Source organism: Cervus elaphus, chromosome 23 (genome assembly GCF_910594005.1).
Source record: "Cervus elaphus chromosome 23, mCerEla1.1, whole genome shotgun sequence".
In the NCBI taxonomy this organism is placed as follows: domain Eukaryota; kingdom Metazoa; phylum Chordata; class Mammalia; order Artiodactyla; family Cervidae; genus Cervus; species Cervus elaphus.
In genome coordinates, this window is record NC_057837.1 from 82,212,827 (window position 1) to 82,230,732 (window position 17,906).

General features: G+C 47.3%; 1 protein-coding gene across 3 annotated transcripts; it reads right to left on the bottom strand.

Annotated features, from left to right (window-relative positions):
- Positions 1–1,211: 1,211 nt before the first annotated feature.
- On the bottom strand, positions 1,212–17,335 carry CBLN4 (cerebellin 4 precursor). 3 transcript variants are annotated; one of them, XM_043884929.1, is made up of 5 exons: positions 16,109–16,389; positions 16,028–16,063; positions 13,013–13,129; positions 10,642–10,777; positions 1,212–2,258 (listed from the first exon to the last, which is right to left on the bottom strand). In XM_043884929.1, the coding sequence occupies exons 1-5, from the start codon at positions 16,316–16,318 to the stop codon at positions 2,176–2,178; spliced, it is 582 nt and encodes a 193-aa protein (XP_043740864.1). In that variant the 5' UTR covers positions 16,319–16,389; the 3' UTR covers positions 1,212–2,175. The 3 variants fall into 3 exon arrangements, with proteins under 3 accessions (XP_043740864.1, XP_043740862.1, XP_043740863.1); XM_043884927.1 differs by having other exon boundaries at positions 16,028–16,389; XM_043884928.1 differs by lacking the exon at positions 1,212–2,258 and having other exon boundaries at positions 9,470–10,777; positions 16,028–17,335.
- Between the last annotated feature and the right edge of the window lie 571 nt (positions 17,336–17,906).

The window sequence follows — 17,906 nt, forward strand, 5'->3', positions numbered from 1 at the left end:
CTTCAGCCCCAGCTTTGCAGAGCTCAAGGATTCAGAGGCAGCAAAGTAGGACACAGCAACCAAGAGACAGTGGAACTCCACACGTCCAGAGGTTTGTTTAATCTCGTCCGTTGCTCAGAACCTCTCCAGAATCTCACCCAAACAACCAGCAGTGCTGGATACTGCCAGCGTCAATCACTGGTTTCCCAGGACAGCCCTCTGGGTGACTCTCAGAGCAATTTAAGACCTGCACATAATCAACATGGGGCTCCAGAGCATAGGAAGTCAGGAGGGGTGCTCCTCGGGCCTCTGCTCAGTCTGTTCCCCGGGGCTGAAGCCGGGACTGTTAGCAAGCTGCCCTCTCCCCCATCACTCACACCCGGAGGATCACTGGGGAGAGACGCGTCTGGCTGCTCCCCCAAAGCTGCAGAATGAAGCTTCCCTCCCCGGTCAGCATGATGCAGCCTCCACTGACAGCACTGCGACGAGATTTAATGAGTCCTATCAAATCTGGGGCAGAGATTTTCATGAATTTTAAATAGAATGATGGGTTAAAGTCAACTTCTTGTTTGGGACTGAATGATGACAATATTTGAAAAGTCACTTCAGAGCATCTCTAATATGTAGCTGATTATTGCAGTCACCTGGGGAACCTGAAAAATAAGACAGATTTCTGGGCTCTAAAGCCCATCACATGGGCCCCAGTAAGTCAGAGATGCTAGAGGAACTGGCAGGGAGAGTGAAATGATCCTTCTTTTTTCACCCTACACAAGGCAGCATCCTTTGCAATTTTTTTAAGCAAACATGCATTCACTTGGTAATTCAGAAAACATAAGGAAGAAAAAATAAACCATCATGAAAATTATTCCAACAGATTTGACTTTTCAGGTGGGGAATTTAAAGAGCAATCTCACACCCTGAAACTCATCTATTTGGCTGCCTTGAAAAGACAGTGGACAATGCAAGGTTAGTAATTCCTAATTTTAGTACCAGGAATAATCTTCTTCACATGAGCAAGGCACTTTATTTTTTACAGTGGCTCAAGTGGTAAAGAATCTGCCTGCAATGCAGGAGACATAAGAGATGCGAGTTCCATCCCCAGGAAGAGAAGATCCCCTGGAGGAGGAAATGGCAACCCACTCCAGTATTCTTGCCTGGGAAATCCCAGGGACAGAGGAGCCTGATGGGCTACAGTCCATGGGATCACAAAGATTCAGACATGACTGAGCATGTGACGAATGGTGCATTTTTATTTAAATAATAATGCTCAACAGGTAATACAGAAACAACTAGCATCAGAATTCCCAGTGATACTGATCAAAGATCCAGATTTCCTGGGCCCCACCTCCATGCTTATGGAACCAGAAATTCTGGGGATGGGGGACAATATTAGAACATTTTAAACATGCATCCCAAGGGATTCTTGTGCAGAAGGAAATTCAAGAACACCTGGAGAGCATACTGACCCTTCACAGGCATGGCAAATAGGACCACTTACTTGCCCAAGGTCACATGGGGTGAACTGGGAGATGCTTCCCGCTACCCCACTTTCCAAGAACCCGCAAAACCACAGGGTGGCACAACTGCCCCTGAGTTTGCTGGAATCAGATCCTGTAAAGTTTCCCTAGCTCACACAGAAGTTTCTTCCAAGTGACAGCGACCAAGCATCTGAGGAGGAAGACAAACGATAAGGAAGCTCTTTCTCCCCAACACAGCATGAGCCAGATTCTTCCAGAAATTATACTTCGCTTGGACTATGAGGAAGTCTTTTCAGATGCACCATGGGGAATGTTTTCTGGAAGGTGGGTTCTCCAAGGTGACCTAACCCCTCATGCGGTCAGTTCTGGGAGTCCAAACTCAACAGGACGATGAGATGTGCGTGCGCTTGGCAGGAAGCATGGCGGCAAGTCGCACAGCTTAGGAATGGGTCAGGGCCGCAGGAACACGGGCGCCTCGCCGCCCGAGCCGCAGCCGGGGCCGCATGCGCCAGGCACGCGACTGCCTGCGTGGTCACGCGCCAGTGCAGCAGAAGAATATTTGGACAAAGTAAAATGCTCTGGCTTCCCTCCCCCAGTTACACTCCAATTAAAAATAAATAAAAAGAAGAAGAAAAGAAATCACCTGCCAACCTTGTAGGACCTCAGCCACCACCGACTTGAAGCTGTGACTGTGGTGGCTCTCCCCACCCACAGGTTATCAGACCTCAGACCTACTGTCCTGATCCGCGGAGGGAGACATTTTCCACCAGCCAGTCCAGATTTGGGGATAGGGGTGGGGTCCTGGAGGCAGAAACACAGTGGAATTATAGAAGATTTTTGAAGAACAGTTTTCCTCGAAAACCTACTTGTATAGATTCATAGCTAACCTGCTAAGCTTTTCAGGAAGCTGTGCGCAAGTTCACAAAAAGTGGAGAAAGTTTCCTTCACCTTCCAACTCCAGGGTCACTGGGGACTTTTCACAGACTGGGTGGAACCAGACACCTGAGCTCCGAACAATGAGCTCTGAAGGATGCTGAGTCATCAGACTGACCAGGGGCACACAGGCCTCAGGCCCCAGCGTACCAGAACCAAAGACATTATTTTTTTTTTGGGGGGGGGGGGCTCGTTTATCTTAAAAACTTATTTTATATTGGAGTATAACAAAATAACAATGCTGTGACAGTTTCAGGTAAACAGCAGAGTGGTGTACATTTACCCATCCGCCCCCAAATTCCCCGAACAGGCCATCACAGAACGTGGAGCAGAGTTTCCTGTGCTATACAGTAGGTCCTTGTTGACTATCCATTTTAAATACAGCAGTTAAATTCACATTTTGAGGAAAAAATAGAGTTTGGAGGAATTGCTGCTACTGTAATAAATAATTACAATAATCAATTTATCATTAAACCACTAAATCTCTTTATAACAAGATATCTAAGCCTGAACAGATGATCTTATATTTTAACCAAAATAAAGTTCCAAAAGAAATACAAATCTTTTCTATGGCATTCCTTAAAAAAACAGTCTAAGATATTTATTTTTGGGGCAAAAAGAAAGTTTAGGAATGTCTCCTCTTTGTGATGACTTTGTTGTTGTTCAGTTGTGTCCAACTCTTTGCCATCCTATGGACTGCAGCACGCCAGGCCTCCGTCCTTTGCTATCTCCCAGAGTTTGCTCAAGTTCTGTCCACTGAGTTGGTGATGCTATCTAGCCATCCCATTCTCTGCCACCCCCTTCTTTTGCCTTCAATCTTTCCCAGCATTGGGACAAAACATTCTTTAGAAATAAGAAATGACAGAGAAGATTTAGGAAAGGAAGTCTGTCTCTTCTATCACTAACCTGTGAGGCACTTTTCTGCAAAGTAGGCAAAGGAATTTTTTTTTAATCTTCTTTTTTGTTGATATCTATTTTTATTCTTTTTAAAAAAATTAAAAAAAATTTTTAAATTGGACTATAGTTGATTCACAATGTTGTGTTAGGTTCAGGTATGCAGCAAAGTGATTCAGCTATACACATACATGAATCTATGCTTTTTCAGATTCTTAACCCTAACCCTTTTAAGTTAACACAAAATACTGAATGTAGTTCCTTGTGCTACACATTCAGCCTTTGTTGGTTTTCTGTTTTATTCATAGCATTGTATATATGTTAATTCCAAGCTCCTAATTTATTTCTGCCCATACCTATTTTTGAAGGAAAGGGATTTTTTTTTAACCAAAGATACTTTCATCAGAAGGTTGTCATAATATGCTTGTTAGAATATGACAGTTTACTGTCTTCTGCTAGAAAATTATGGAAATATAAAAGTAATTCTATGCTGTCTATGACAGATGTGGCACTCCTGCAATAGTACAGTGTACAACCCCCACAACTGTACATGGGCAGCCCTGTATCATTCTTCATCATTTTAATAGCACTTGACCTCGAAAGAATATTACAGTGAAAGCAATGAGGAGGTCACATACAGTAGGTTGCTGTTTCAAAGCTCTTAGATTGTTGGACTCAGCAAACATGAACCCCACACTCTGCTTTTCAGACTGCAGGATTTCCACCCAGAAAGTGAAGCAGCATTCACAAAGAGGTCTGCAACTTGTAGCAATGATGAAGGGCAGATTCAGCATTTATAGAATATGTGGCATGCAGCAGGTGCACAAGAAGGTGCGATTATTTACTGAGTAGAAAATGGATGTGCTCAAACCCCAAGAGAAGGCCCCTGCCTTATTTCCTAACAAACATGGCCTTTCTCAGAAAATCATGGAAGACTTTTGTGATTCTCGCCAACGTCAACACGTGGCATTGTGCCAACTTCTAGTAGTAAGGGAGGATCTGGTATTTTTTCATTTTTAAAAACCAGTTCAATCAAGGAAAAGGCAATTTTGCAAACTAGGACTTTTTAATGGCTCTTACAGATTCCATAACCTGAAGATCCAATACTTTTGCCACCTGATGCGAAGAGTCAACTCACTGGAAAAGACCCTGATGCTGGGAAAGATTGAGGGCAGGAGGAAAAGGGGGCGACAGAGGATGAGATGGTTGGATGGCATCACCTACTCAATGGACATGAGTTTGAGCAAGCTCCGGGAGATGGTGAAGGACAGGGAAGCCTGGCGTGCTGCAGTTCATGGGGTCACAAAGAGTCAGACACGACAGAGCAACTGAACAGCAAATGGATCCTATAGTTTCCTTTACGAATACTCATAAAATACTGTCTCATCTTCTCACAAGTGGGTAAAAGGACAAAGTCCTAGCTCCCCAGAGATGAGCCCCAGGTGCTTCTGAAGTTGTTTCTAAAGGCTGAAGCCCCGCAGGGCCTCCGGTTCTGAGGCTGAATCCTCAGGCAGAGGGAGCTGGACGTGGCTTCCTTCCAAGTCTGGACACAGTGCCAGTGAATTACAGAAAGCGGGTTTCTCCTCTCCCCAGAGAGAGGGCACCAGACTATTCCAGCAGCATTTCTCTCCCAATCAAGCTAATGGAGAAACAGAAGGGCAGAACCCAGTACCAGTACACGTTCTGACGCTGCCCATGGTTCAGAAAGTCACGCTGATGTAAAGGGGCTGGGATCTTCACAACAGAATCCTTTTACCTGCAGAGAACTCGCCTCGGCGCCCAGAGAGAGAGGAGGAAAAACACAACACTTGAACAGAAACCAGGATCGATTTCCCTCCTTCCCACTTGATTGTCATGTCAGAAGCAAAGAGATTTTACCATTTGTTTTTTCTTGGGTTTGGATTGAATTTGTTTTTATCCTTGCACATTACTTCTTTGACCACATGCTTCTTATGCCTGGAGTTGCTGTTTTGTTTTTTTTTTTTTTTTACTGTGGCTGGGGTGTGGTGAGAGAAAAAACATGATACCTTTTCACTGCAGTGTTAAAAAACGCTCACACTCAAAGTGAAAGCCAAGCTATTTTTAAATGAAACACTCATGACTGCATGTGTTTCTAAATAGCGAAGGAACTGAGAAGAAAAGAGCTGTACACAACTCACAAAGGAAGCTGGGTCCGTTCGTGTAAACTCAGAACATGATCAAAGCCCCCTGACCCCAGCCCGAGGGCAGAATCACGCTATTGAAAACAGGATAACCATCCAGTCAGAACCGTGGGCTGCAGACTACAAAATGAGGAAAAATTGTGTTATTTCACTCAGGGCCTAAAGGTACCTCCTGACCTGAGGATTTAGTGGAGATGCAGTCCTTAAATTCCGTAGCCAAAGGTAACAGCCCTCTTTCTTGTGTGGTAACACCCTAGCCCAGGTGATAAAGCTGTATCCTTGCCAGGGGATGGCCATTTTGATACACAGACACCAGAACCCGTTTTCAGCTTGATGAGCTGCAGCCTCGCTGAATGCATAGGTCAGGGGGCTCCCCTGACTTCCAGAAATGGGCAGCAGGCCTGCTCTTGCTTGCATCATCCCCTTCCCTCTGGAAGGCTAGGAAAGAAACCCGCCAACAGACAGATCATCTCAAGACATGTTTTCCTCTTGTCCTGAAGGAAAAGAAAGGAAAATGCAAAGACAGCGACCGCCCGCGTTCATCACCCTGCATTTTCTCCCCCTATTGATCGCACCCTGACATCCAAGCTGAAACACGACAACACGGCAAACGAAAGCAGAGAAAAAAAAACAACAAAACACTAACCAGAGAGACACTGCCCTCAACTCTCAGGCGCGACAGTTGCTTGTCCGAGTTCCTCATCCTCCCAGGGACTAGCAGACCGAAACCCTCAGCGGTTTCCTCAAAAACCCAGCCCCTGGAAAGTCAGAGGGTCAACATTCATGTTCTCAAGGTAACCCCGTGGGAGATAAAGACTTCCTTAGCTCAGTGCCTATGACGATACATTTCCTCCATTAAATAAATATCAACAATTAGACCAAAAAATTGTTGAGAAAGCCTTCTACTCTTGGATGGATTTTAAACGCACTTTCCAGCCTCCTAGAAATTGCTCGCATCTTGGATCCTCCTGAATATAGTCCCCCATTCTCTCTCTCTCACACACACACTTTATTAAGCCGAACACTGTCTTCTGAAGCCAAATGCCAAGTGCACTGAGACGCAGGCCCTACAATCGCTGGAGAAGGAGCGCTTCAGCCATACCATAAAGAAAATCAAGCTGCTACTACACCTTTATTTCAGGAGAAATGCTGACGAAATGAGGCCTATCACCGTTTCTTTCCCCACAAGGCGCCGCCTTCGTGGTGACTCACCTCCGTCTCAGGCCGGGTCTCCCCCCGCTCCTCGAGGTGTGGTCCCCCCGCAGCCCTTCCGCGGCCTTCTCGGCACAACGCGGAGTCTCGGGCAGATTGCGCGCAGGCCTCGTGCTTCCTGCCCCGGGCTCCCCACGTCAGAACAGGGAGGATCGTAAACGAGTGCTTGGACTCGAGGATCACTGCAAAGAAAACAGCTGCGCCTGAATGGGTTGAGGCTGTAAGGATCACCTGGGGATCTGGTTCAACTGTCTGAAGCCCAGACGCTATTCTGGTGCAGGAGGTCTTCGGGTTTTCTTTCAAGATACAGCCTCGTAGACTCTACTGTGTCCGTGAACCGTGCGGGTGGGAGGGGCAGAAGACCTTGTTAAAGACGCAGACGCTGATTCAGCAGGTCTGGGGGAGCCTGGACCCTCCCTGGGTTCCCTAAGAAGCCTCTGTGATAAGGGCGCTATTGGTCCATAGAAATACACTTATTTTTTAGCTTTTTATTTTGTATTGGGATATAGCTGATTAACAAACAATGCTGTGATAGTTTCAAGTGAACAGAGAAGGGACTCAGCCAGGCATGTGCATGTACCCGTTCTCCTCCAAACTCCTCTCCCTCCAGGCTGCCGCATAACTGACCAGCCTTCCCTGCGGGCTGCAGACAGAGGGTTTAAGCAGTGAAGGTGGACTGGTAAAGCCCACGACCCTCCGTCAGAAGAGGAAGTGGACCACACTTTTAGACCTCTGTTGCTCCTTGTGAGGTTTCTAGCTGTGTTTACTGTCTAGGGAGCTCTAAAAAGAGCAGCCGTCACCACTTCTGTAAACTAAGTACCTAGCAAAGCATGTAACACGTTATAAGGATAGTTTAAACAATATTGGTTGAAGAGATTTATTCCAAGAGTAAAAGCAGTAACTTGCTAAAGAAGAAAGAGACACTCAGCTATCCAGGTATCTAGAAACCAAAAAGAATGGGGAAAACATCTGTAAATCCAAAAATGGAAAACAAGAAAGAGTTAAAACAAAATTTTAACAAGATAACCAGGCTCTAACAGAGTTCAAGACCACAAGGAACCCCCCAAAAGCATGTGGAATCAAGGAAATCCTACGCACAAGCTCCTTTCCTTCAGTTTCATTTTCATCGGATTCTATCTTGGGAAAATGCTTGCTACAGAAAACTGCTTGCTTTTGCTGATCAATAGATCAAGGAACAGTCAAAGGAGATAAGGAACATCTAGGAAGGGAGTGCACTGGCATTAATAAATGCAGACAGGCCAATGTGAACACTGTGCTCAATTACCATTTCTGTGGACTGAGCAATTTCTGAAAAGTATTTTCAAGCCTAAGGAGCATCTGGCTCCACTTATGGGAATACTCTGACGCCACTGCCTCCCAATTTTCACCCGGCCCACTCAATCCTCTTCCTTTTACCGTTCCAATCTTAATACCCTCCCTACTGCCCTGCTTGGCCTGTGTGCCTGCTGCAAGCTAAGTCACTTCAGCGTGTCTGACTCTTTGCGACCCCATGGACTATATATAGCCCGCCAGGCTCCTCTGTTCATGGGATTCTCCAGGCAAGAATACTGGAGTGGGTTGCCATGCCCTCCTCTAGGGGATCTTCCCAATCCAGGGATCAAACCCAGGTCTCCCGCATTGCAGGTGGATTCTTAACCATCCGAGCCACCAGGGAAGCCCTTAGGAATTCAAGTCAAACCCTTTGCCAGTGTTCTTCTAGGTTTAGAAAAATAAGGGCAAGCCCCAAAGCTTGGCCATAAGTCAGTTTATAATAGATACTCTACATCAGTCTACTTTGCTAAGCACCAAACTTTCTCTGTCTTATCATAGGTATCTCTTGGAAATTCCCAATACTCTTAAGCCATTTTGCCAAAACAATGACTAACAGCATATTTATTCAGGTACAGTTCACCCTTTTGCAATGTAGAGACACAAACCCTGCACACACAGAGCTATGGGGAAGGTCACGTGAGACCAAGCACATCTGCAGAGGATGCAGTTTAGGTGCAAGTCCCGTGTGCAAGGCTGTTTCCCATGTTACACAGTCACAGAGGAGGGAAGATCTTTGACGGAACGCCAGCTGGGGGATAACTTGCCAAGCAAACATTGCGATCCACTGCCAACATCTCCAGATAACTCTTCTCGGAAAGAGAATCTCTTCCTGTGATGAACGAACGTTTTGACGTGGTGATTAATCACAATTATGCTGGGGGAGCTGCCTGCAGTTCTCCTCCCACAGAATCCTACAAGAGCCTCCCCAATGCCACAGACTACAAAAGGGCGCACCCAAATTTGTTTTAATTGACAACTGACCAGGAAATTGAGCCAAACCTCCAGAGGAGACATCTGTCATTATAGTTTCTCCTAAAAAGAAATGGGGCTTCCGCTTGCCCATTAGTGCTGAGTAAAGGGCAGAACTCTTCCTCAAGTCTGTTGCTTGAAAATATTGATCTTTATTTGCATCATCACTCATTCATTCACTGAGCCCTTCATGATGCTTCAGTGAATCTTTTAAAACTTAACTTCCTAACAGTAAGTTATTCTGAAAGAAGATTTTACTAAGTTCATTGATCCTCTTTTGCCAAGCTCGCAACTCCTGAATCTGGACAAATTAAACATGGTAAAGATTTCCTATGCCAGTTGAGGGACATTCTCTAGAAATCCAGAAAGCTTTTCTTCAGCTCCAAGACCAAGAAATGAAAGAAAGAAAGAAAGGACAGGGGTGAGGGAGGGAGAGAGGGTTGGTAAGAGAGAGGGAATAAATCATGTAAGATCCATATTTCCAAAACTGAAAGGACCAAACAATTCAACTAACATATATTAATCTTTATTCTGTAACAGAGACATAAATAACTTTATGAATTCATATGACCTGTACAAAAGACAAAATAAGATATTACACTAAGTTCAGATATGGAATATTTGGATTTACTATTAGCTGAACAGATAAATCTAAACAATCTTAGGAGTTAAGGCAAAAACCAGATGATACTTCAAACACAACAGAAGGTTTGAAAAATAGGTATAATTAAAAACAAGGGCATCCCATCTCCAGTTAATAAAGTAGTCATGTCTGAGGAAAAAAAAATCCCTTAGGTTTTAATAAAGTGGCTATTATCAATCATGTTAATTAAAATGAGCAATAAAGTATAAGATTTCCCATGGAGGAGAGCTGTTTTGTGCAGGTTTGAGGATTGAGCACTGAAGAATTCGGATATGCAACTTTTTCTGTGTTAGATTTATGATCTATTCTTCCTACTAGAAAATATAATTTGGAAAATATGACTCTTTCACATATATAATTAAAATACAACTATGAAGCATTCTTTTTTTTTTTAAGGGAAGTCGTGTGGGTGATCTCATAGAGTAAATTTGCGGGCAAGCCATTACCCTATTTGTCGAGAAGACACAGAGTCAGAAATTACCTTAAGAGAACCAAACAAACTAATCTCAAAGGAATAAAAACAAGTGTAACCAGTATATGGACACAGCACACAATTCTTTGGCAGGATCACACGAATCATTGATTGAAGTCAGAACTTTATATATAGAGTTCTCTAATTATCAGACCCGGTTGCCGGTCTTTGAAAACTGACTAAATAAAATGCCACATCTGCAACAAATTCAGTGATTCCAGGAAATTAAACTCAGAATAAACCTTGCAGACAGCTTTGAATTGTTACACTGAAGCATAGATGGGTATCAACTGTGTTGAGTCCCAATCCGAGTACACTGAAACACACACAAAAATAATCTGTGGAGCTCGGTACTGGTTCAGACAGGCCTAGCATCCTTACAGAGAATCCACATTCGCCCATGAGAAACCAGTGAAAGACATGAATCCCGTGAAGCGGAAGTGATCCTTAGGAAGTCAGGGGCGGGCCGCCCCTCCCCGGACGAGCATCACGGAGACCTCGAATCCTATAGGGGGAACACCAGGAAGCCAGAGAACGTGGAGTACTGCCAGCCTCCGACCAAGTTACCTTTCTCCAGTTTTAGGTAAACCTTATCCTCCTTATCCAGGTAGAGCAGGACCCCGTTCGTGGCAGCCTCACGTGTCACGTCTTTATCCCCGGCGAAGGCAGATATGACTGGTTTTCCGTTTAACATCAGGTTAACCTATAAGGAACAAAACAAGACACCGAAGAGCTCTCTCTAAAGTCAAATGAATGAATGAATGAATGAAACAGATTCACGGTTATAGAGAACCAACTAGGGTTACCAGCGAGGGGAAGGAAGGGGGAAGGAAAGACAGGGGGAGGGGATTAGGAGGTAACACTGGCTGTGTAGCAAATGAACAGGCTCCAAGGATATATGTGTACAGCACAGGGAGACACAGTCATTATTTTATAATCACTTTAAATGGAGTGTAATCTATAAAAATATTGAATCGCTATGTTGTTCACCTGAAACTAACAATATTGCAAATCAACTATTCTGCAATAGAAAGAAAGAAACAAGGAAAAGAAGGGAGGGGGGAGTGGGAGGGAAGGAAGGAAGAAAGAAAGCATCTCTCTACAAAACATCTACAAGGGTCCAGGGTCAAGGGAGGAAGCCATGTCTAAGATGATCAACCTGGTAACGTATCTGATGTCCAGTGAATACATCCCTTTCCTTTCAAATTAGCTAGCTGTGACGGCTAGGCTTAGTGTGATCTTACTGAGCTGATCTTTTTAACTTGAAAAAAATTAATTTCTCCCACAAAAATTTCCTTAAATGCTCACAGAAGATCACCATCCATAGAGAAAAATCGAGCCATGTGAAACCTGACTTCCCCTCAGGACATAAATCAGGCCTCCTACTTTATTTATCTCTCATATTCAACAGCAAGTTTTCGGTGAGGACACATGCCTGTGGCTTCCCAGTGCATTAGTGAGAATTACCCCGCCCTTTGCTCTGAGAAGTTCGGGGACAGCAAGGCTCTACTAACATCTCTGCAGGTTGACTGTGCAGCTGAGACATGCATAGTGCTAGATAAACATCAGCTGAAATTATAGAATTTGAGTGTCCACTGTGATTTCTTCTTGTATTTTCCCTGATAAGAAATGTACATTAAAAATAATAATCACTACTACCACTGAAGAGTTTAATGATGGATAATTAGCAACAAATCAAATTTATTACCTTCACTCCATAGTAAAATTTTGATTATACTCCGTCAAATATTACCTAAATTTCTAAATATTGGAGTTTGGGAAAAGCTTTTCCATGGGAGTAGATTTGTTTACTAGATATTCATTCCTTTTATGTCAAAAATTAATATTGAATAAATTATGAGGCTGATCAATTTATCCATTCACTAAGATATGTAAAAGTGGTAGATGTGTAATCTAACATTCATCTGGACACGATGTGACTCAGTGGTAAAGAATCTGCCTGCAATGCAGGAGACGTGGGTTTGATCCCGGGGTTGGGAAGATCCCCTGGAGAATGAAATGGCAACTCACTCCAGTATTCTTGCCTGGAGAATCCTATGGACAGAGGAGCCTGGCGGGCTACAGTCCATGGGGTCACAAGAGTTCATACACAACTTAGCAACTAAACCACCATCACCAATATACAATACAAACATTGAACAGATAATTTAAAAAGTATCCCAAAATTCCATAGACATATACTGGTATTACTGAGTGTCCGCATATTTGAATATTATAGGAATTAGCTCCATCATTGTACTTGAGTGTGAGTTCAAGCTTGTTCCTTAGAAAGCACAGCACAAAATATATTAACTGTGGAATTGCAATTGGTAAGAATTCACTAATTTCAGAGTAACTGAGGATAAACTACTTAGAAGATAAACATAGCATATCCTTTCTTTAAAAGTATATTGAATAATTGTTCCTTCAGCAATTTATTTTCTCTTAGTTGTTAACTGCAGTTCATAATTTTTAACAATGACAGCAAATTTGTTTTATTTAGTAGGTACTTGTAAAACTCTAATAGTCTTAGTATTTTTTGTTGTTGTTGTTAAAAATTCAGGTAATTTTTGCACATGCATTAAAAGCAACCAAGGTCTTATAAAGAGATTTGTGCCACTGAATTTTTACTATTTCCTTCCTTCCTCCCTATTTTCTTTTTTAACAAAGAAAAGTAGCTTTAAAAACTATGCTTTTTAAGTGATTTGTTGTTATTAAGGTAATAAGTTCAACTGTGTATTTTTCTATATGCTTCTTGTCACATATTTTTCTACATGCTTCTATGCTTCATAGAAGGCGTTACTGAAATTACATGTTTTAAAAATAAACTACTATGAAGATGGCTATTTTTACAATGATAACACATAAATACTTAAATACATAGCCCACTATAGATAAACAGTGTCATTTCAGAGAGGGAACAGGTCAAAAGACATACCTGTATTGTTTGGCTCTGGTATACTTTAATTACGTGAAAACTGAAACTGTAAATTCCTTTCCTGGGTGCTACAAAGACAGACTCCAGGGTGAAAAAATTACCCACGTTTACTAGAATCTACAAATAAAAAGAATAAACACAGTCAACTATTACAATACTCTCTGTAAATAAAATCAGTGTTCTTCCTTCCCTTTTCTTTTCCTTCCTATTTTCTTTCTTAACAAAGAAAACTAGCTTTAAAAAACCACAGAAAATAAAACATGGAGTTATATTCCCTTTTTCTTTAGTGACTTGGAAAACAGATTTGTATGTTGGAAGGTTGGTCTTTTTAATGTTAGAAGAAAAAAATAAAGTCAGAGCTTTGTATTCATGCCTCGATTTCCAGCAAGGCCGGCTGGCTTTGAACATGTGGGGCTTATAAATACTGGCTGTACCTTCAGAGTCAGAAAAAGGCATCAGCCCCACTTCTACATGCCCACCCTCTGGAGCCTTCACATGTCCAGAGATGGCGTTCCCAGGCCAGCCAATTGCATCCAGGCTCTCTACAGGCCCTCCTGGATGCGCGCACAGAGGTCTGGATGCCCCCTCCACCAGGCGGCGTGATCCGTGACACTGAACAGCTGGTGCCCAAGTAATGCGAATGCCTGGCCCTCCTCTGAGCCTCCGCCAAGCCTCAGCTCAGATCCACAGCCACGCGTTCCCTTCCTATGCCACCCAGGTCTTAACTGTAAATATTTTGGCCATGATGGAGCCTTTGCAGGCTGCCAAGGAGTAGAGACTGTGAAACAGGTGGCATTCTCTGTTCTCCCCAGTGTTAGTCAGCATCCGTGCCCTGATCAATTGCCTGCTATTTGTTTAAAAGTTCAAGGGACAAAAAGGAAGACTGAAATAAAGTGCTGGTTCCCAAGAAAACAGCAGTGCATTCTATATTCTGAGATGTTCAGCTTTGTTCTACTGATTATGAAATTAACTCTGCATTTCAATAGATGACCTCTTAAACTAAATGCCACATGTGACAGAGTGAGAGAATGTGTGTGTGTGTGTGTGTGCGCGTATTGGGGATGGGGGTAGCAGGCAGGGTATAACTAAGGTTTCTTCCATTTCTCTCCCAGAAATAAATCTAGAAGTGGCATTCAGAAAAATCAGATGTCCTTACAAAAATACATTTCTGTCATATCAATGGCAATCCGCTACTGTTTCTTTTAAACACTACATTCAGGCTAATATTAAGCCCTTTGCGTAATTCCCTAGACATACTATTACCTGTGAGCAATGTATCATAATATGGTGACGGTCAGGTAGATGTACCACGCTCAACCCCCAACTTAAAATGCATATGTGTATATCATTTTATTCTGCGATTACTCCTTTTTCCAAGTAAGCATCAGATTTCTTTCCCTGACCCTATGATCGACGGTCTTTCAGCAACAGATCACCAGCTATGCAATACTTCCCAACAGAGGTTTTACAAAGACTTCTTTAGGCACATTTAAAATAATTTGAGGTACTTAGCAGGGACTTCCTGAATCAGACGCAAGTAGCATAATTCATTAGCAATAATGGAGCTAGCTGATTAGTGTTGACTACACATAAGACTGAATGTTGACTGTACATTGTAATTAGAGCGCCCAGGCACCTCGAGATTTATTACCAAATGTGTCTTATTGTCTCTAAGATGCAAGAGGACCCAGAACAGGAGAGCAAACCCTTCTCCTCTTCTAAATGACAGAAAGGTCACTGAACATAATGCACTGTACAGAGGACCGTGCAGGGTCCACAGTATTTAATTAATGCACTGAAATACAGACCAGGGGTCGTGCTAGACTTTATTTCCATCAAGATGAAAAATACTGCACCAAAACCCAAAGGGGTTGCTTAATTCTTTTAAAATGATGGCTTTTCCATAGGAAGCCCCAGAGAGGCATTCTCTGTCTTTGACCTGCTGGAGAGTACATTACTTAGTAACAATTAAGTAAGGAAGAGAAATGTCACCTCACCGCTCCCCAGGCACATCCTGCAGCGCCACTTAACCCATGCCCGTGCCCATGAGGCATGCCACTGTGAACCACACACACAGGACTTCGGAATTTAAAAGACTCGGGTGCAGCAGAGGCTGAAATGATCAGCCTGGAGTCTGTTTTCAGTTTTAAGACTCCTTCCTCAGCCGATATCCTGGGGTTTCTCAGCAGCTAGACCCCCGAGCTCCGATCGCGAAGATGAAGCTCCAGTGGCCATCAGTCGCTCCCTGTCCCCTGTCCTCAGCCCCCAGCCCTCTCTCCCCACTACTTCCCGGGTCTCTGAAAGGGCAGGAGCGGGGGACGGAGAAAGGCTTCCTGGCACTTCCCTACAGGAGCTCAGCGCCGCTGCCCATTGCTTCTCTCCTCCTCTCAACTTTTCTCCAAGTAGCGGAGGAGGGCTTTCTGCGGCAGCCGCGCCTGGGACCGAACAGGGGGCGAGATCTGACCCGGGCCCCCGCTGCCGCCTCCGCAGCCCCCTGCGGGGTCTGTGCAGAGTGTGGACCCCTCCCAACCCACCCCGCCCAGGGCTCCCTCTAGGGAGAAGCTTCTCCATCCGGGAGGAACACTATCATCTGTTCGGCCCTGCAAAGAGTCCCCTGCCTGCCGGGGGACTGCCTCCGCGGCCACCGCCAAGGAGTGGAGGCTGGGCGCCAGGCTCGCGCCCAGAGACTGCGAGGTGCAGGGACCAGGACCCGCTGGCTCTGGCAGACCTGTTGCTGCTCAGCGTGTCCCAAGCTCTCCCTGCGGCTCTGCGCTGCCAGCCCCTCTCCCATCGCCCCAGCAGCTCTCCGGAGGCCAGGAGGGAGTGGTGGCGGGCTGGGGCGGGGGAGACCTCAGAAGTTTCACATCCCGACGCACGGAGACGCCAGTGCAGACCAGGCTCCCTGCACCGCAATCAGGGCGGCTCGGCCTGACCAGACGACCCGGGGCTCAGCCGCCTGCACGTCGCCCCTCCCGCTACCCGAGCCCTGGCCTCCCGCGCCCCCGGGGCTCTGACCTGGTCGAAGTAAATGATGCGCGTCTTGTTGCTCATCTCGGACGGCTCGTGGTTGGTGCTGCGCACCGCCGAGAAGGCGACCTTGGAGTTGGCCGCCCGGACCGAGATCCCCAGGGGCGAGGAGGAGGAGCCCTTGGAGTCCGTGGCCGGGTTCGAGTCGCACACCACGAGGCACTTGCCCTCCAGCACGATGGGCTCCGTGTCGTTCTGCGCCCAGACGCGCAGCCCCGGCAGGGTGAGGGCCAGCAGCAGGGCCGGCAGGGCGGCCGGCGCCCGGCGCCCGGGGCCCATGGCGAGCGAGGCTGGGGGCCGCCGCAGCCCGCCGGCGTTCCCTCGCGCCCGCGTGGCCTCCTCCCCGGGACCCCGGCGCTGGGGACGGTGCGGGCGGCTAGATGCACCACGCGGCGGGGCCGGCGGCGGCGCGCACACCTCCGGCAGCTCCGTGGTTTGAAGTCAGAGTTCCCCCTCGCGCTGTCTCGCTGGCTCTGCTACCTTCGTCCTTTAAGGAGCTCATGCAGAACCCCCTCCCCCGCCCTCCTCCGCCCGAGATCAGCCCTGCCTGGGACCCCCGCACCCACCCTTGTTCCTAGACATCTAAGTCGCCGAACCCTCCCGTTCACCCCTCAAAGAGGAAAATGATCAGAAATCCTCACCCCAAACCTAAGCTCCCCCAGGTGAAGCGCGCAGCAGGAAAAACCAAGGGGACTCGGAGAAGCCCCGCGGTCGGGGCCAGGGTCGTCCCGGTTCGTCTCCGGCTGGCGGCGGGGACGGATTACAGAAGCCGAAGGTGTTTCCCGGAGCGGGAAGAACCCGCGGCTGTGTTCATGGCCAGGTCTCTAGCGACTCTCGATCTCGCTTGGTCAAAAAATTCCCCAGAGCTTGGCGTCTCTCGGAAGGCGGCAGGGCGACAGCGGCTAGCCGGGTCCTCAGCAAGGAGGCAAAAATCCGCGGGATCCGCTGCACGGCGACGGGCGGCTGGCCCCAGAGCCCTTGCCCGCCGCCGCCGCGCGCCGCGAGCCCCCGCGCACAACTTTCCGTGTCCTCGCGCAGCCGGGGGGCGCGAGGCGGGCACACGCGCGCTATTTATAGGAGCGCACGCGGGCTGGGCTTGGCTCGCCTCTCAGCCCGCCGACCCCCCGGGAAGGGGAAGACGGCCGGGGACCCTAGCTAAGCAGCTCCCGCCTGGCCTGGAACAGACTCCCGGCACTCGAGGCGCACGGCTCCGCTGGCCGCCGAGGTCTGAGGGCCCCCAGCCCAGGGGGCGCGCGGCACCTAGACTGTGCGAGGGACAGGCGCCCAGCGCCCCGCGCCCGCCCAGCTTCCGCGCCCGCTAGCCCCCTCCTCGGTGCGGGCTGGCGGAGAGGGCCGAGGCGACCCGGGACTTCGCCGCCGAGAGGAGCGCGGCGCTACCAGCCCCGCCCGCGGAGCGAAGGGCGGCAGCGGCGGCGCGCGGCTGGGGACTCAGGGAGGGGCCCGCGCCGCCGGCCCGACCGCGCCCAGCGCAGCGCGGGTCTCGCCAAGCCCGAGGACCCGGAGACCTCCGGGGAGCCTTGGGGTAAGCCGGAGCCGCTGGGAGCAGGCGCCCGAGGCCTCCTGCTCTGGAAAGGGGGGCCTCACAAGCCTCTGGGTGCACCTTCCCCCCACACCGCCAGTCCATCCCAGGCAAGACCAGGGGAGAAAGGGAGTTAACTCAGCAAGAATCAGTCCTCGGAGCCTTAGCCCTCCAACAGGCAACCCCCCCGCGGAGAACACTGCACCTCTCCGTGTGCTGCCCTCGCCCTGTGCCTGCCCAGTGCCATCTTGGCCTCTGATTGGCACGGTTTAGCGGCCTCCTCTGCAGCCCCCGCTGGGAGGGAAAGGCTTGTCTGGTGACCCGCTG

Bases quoted from the DNA above. Each gene is read 5' to 3' on its own strand.
- CBLN4 (XM_043884927.1), bottom strand. From the start codon at position 16,318: ATGGGCCCCGGGCGCCGGGCGCCGGCCGCCCTGCCGGCCCTGCTGCTG. The intron at 10,778-13,012 runs GTATGTCTTTTG...TGTTCCTTATAG, and splicing joins ACCAGAGCCAAACAATACAG to GTTAACCTGATGTTAAACGG. The intron at 2,259-10,641 runs GTAACTTGGTCG...TTCTGCCTCCAG, and splicing joins TTACCTAAAACTGGAGAAAG to GACCCCACCCCTATCCCCAA.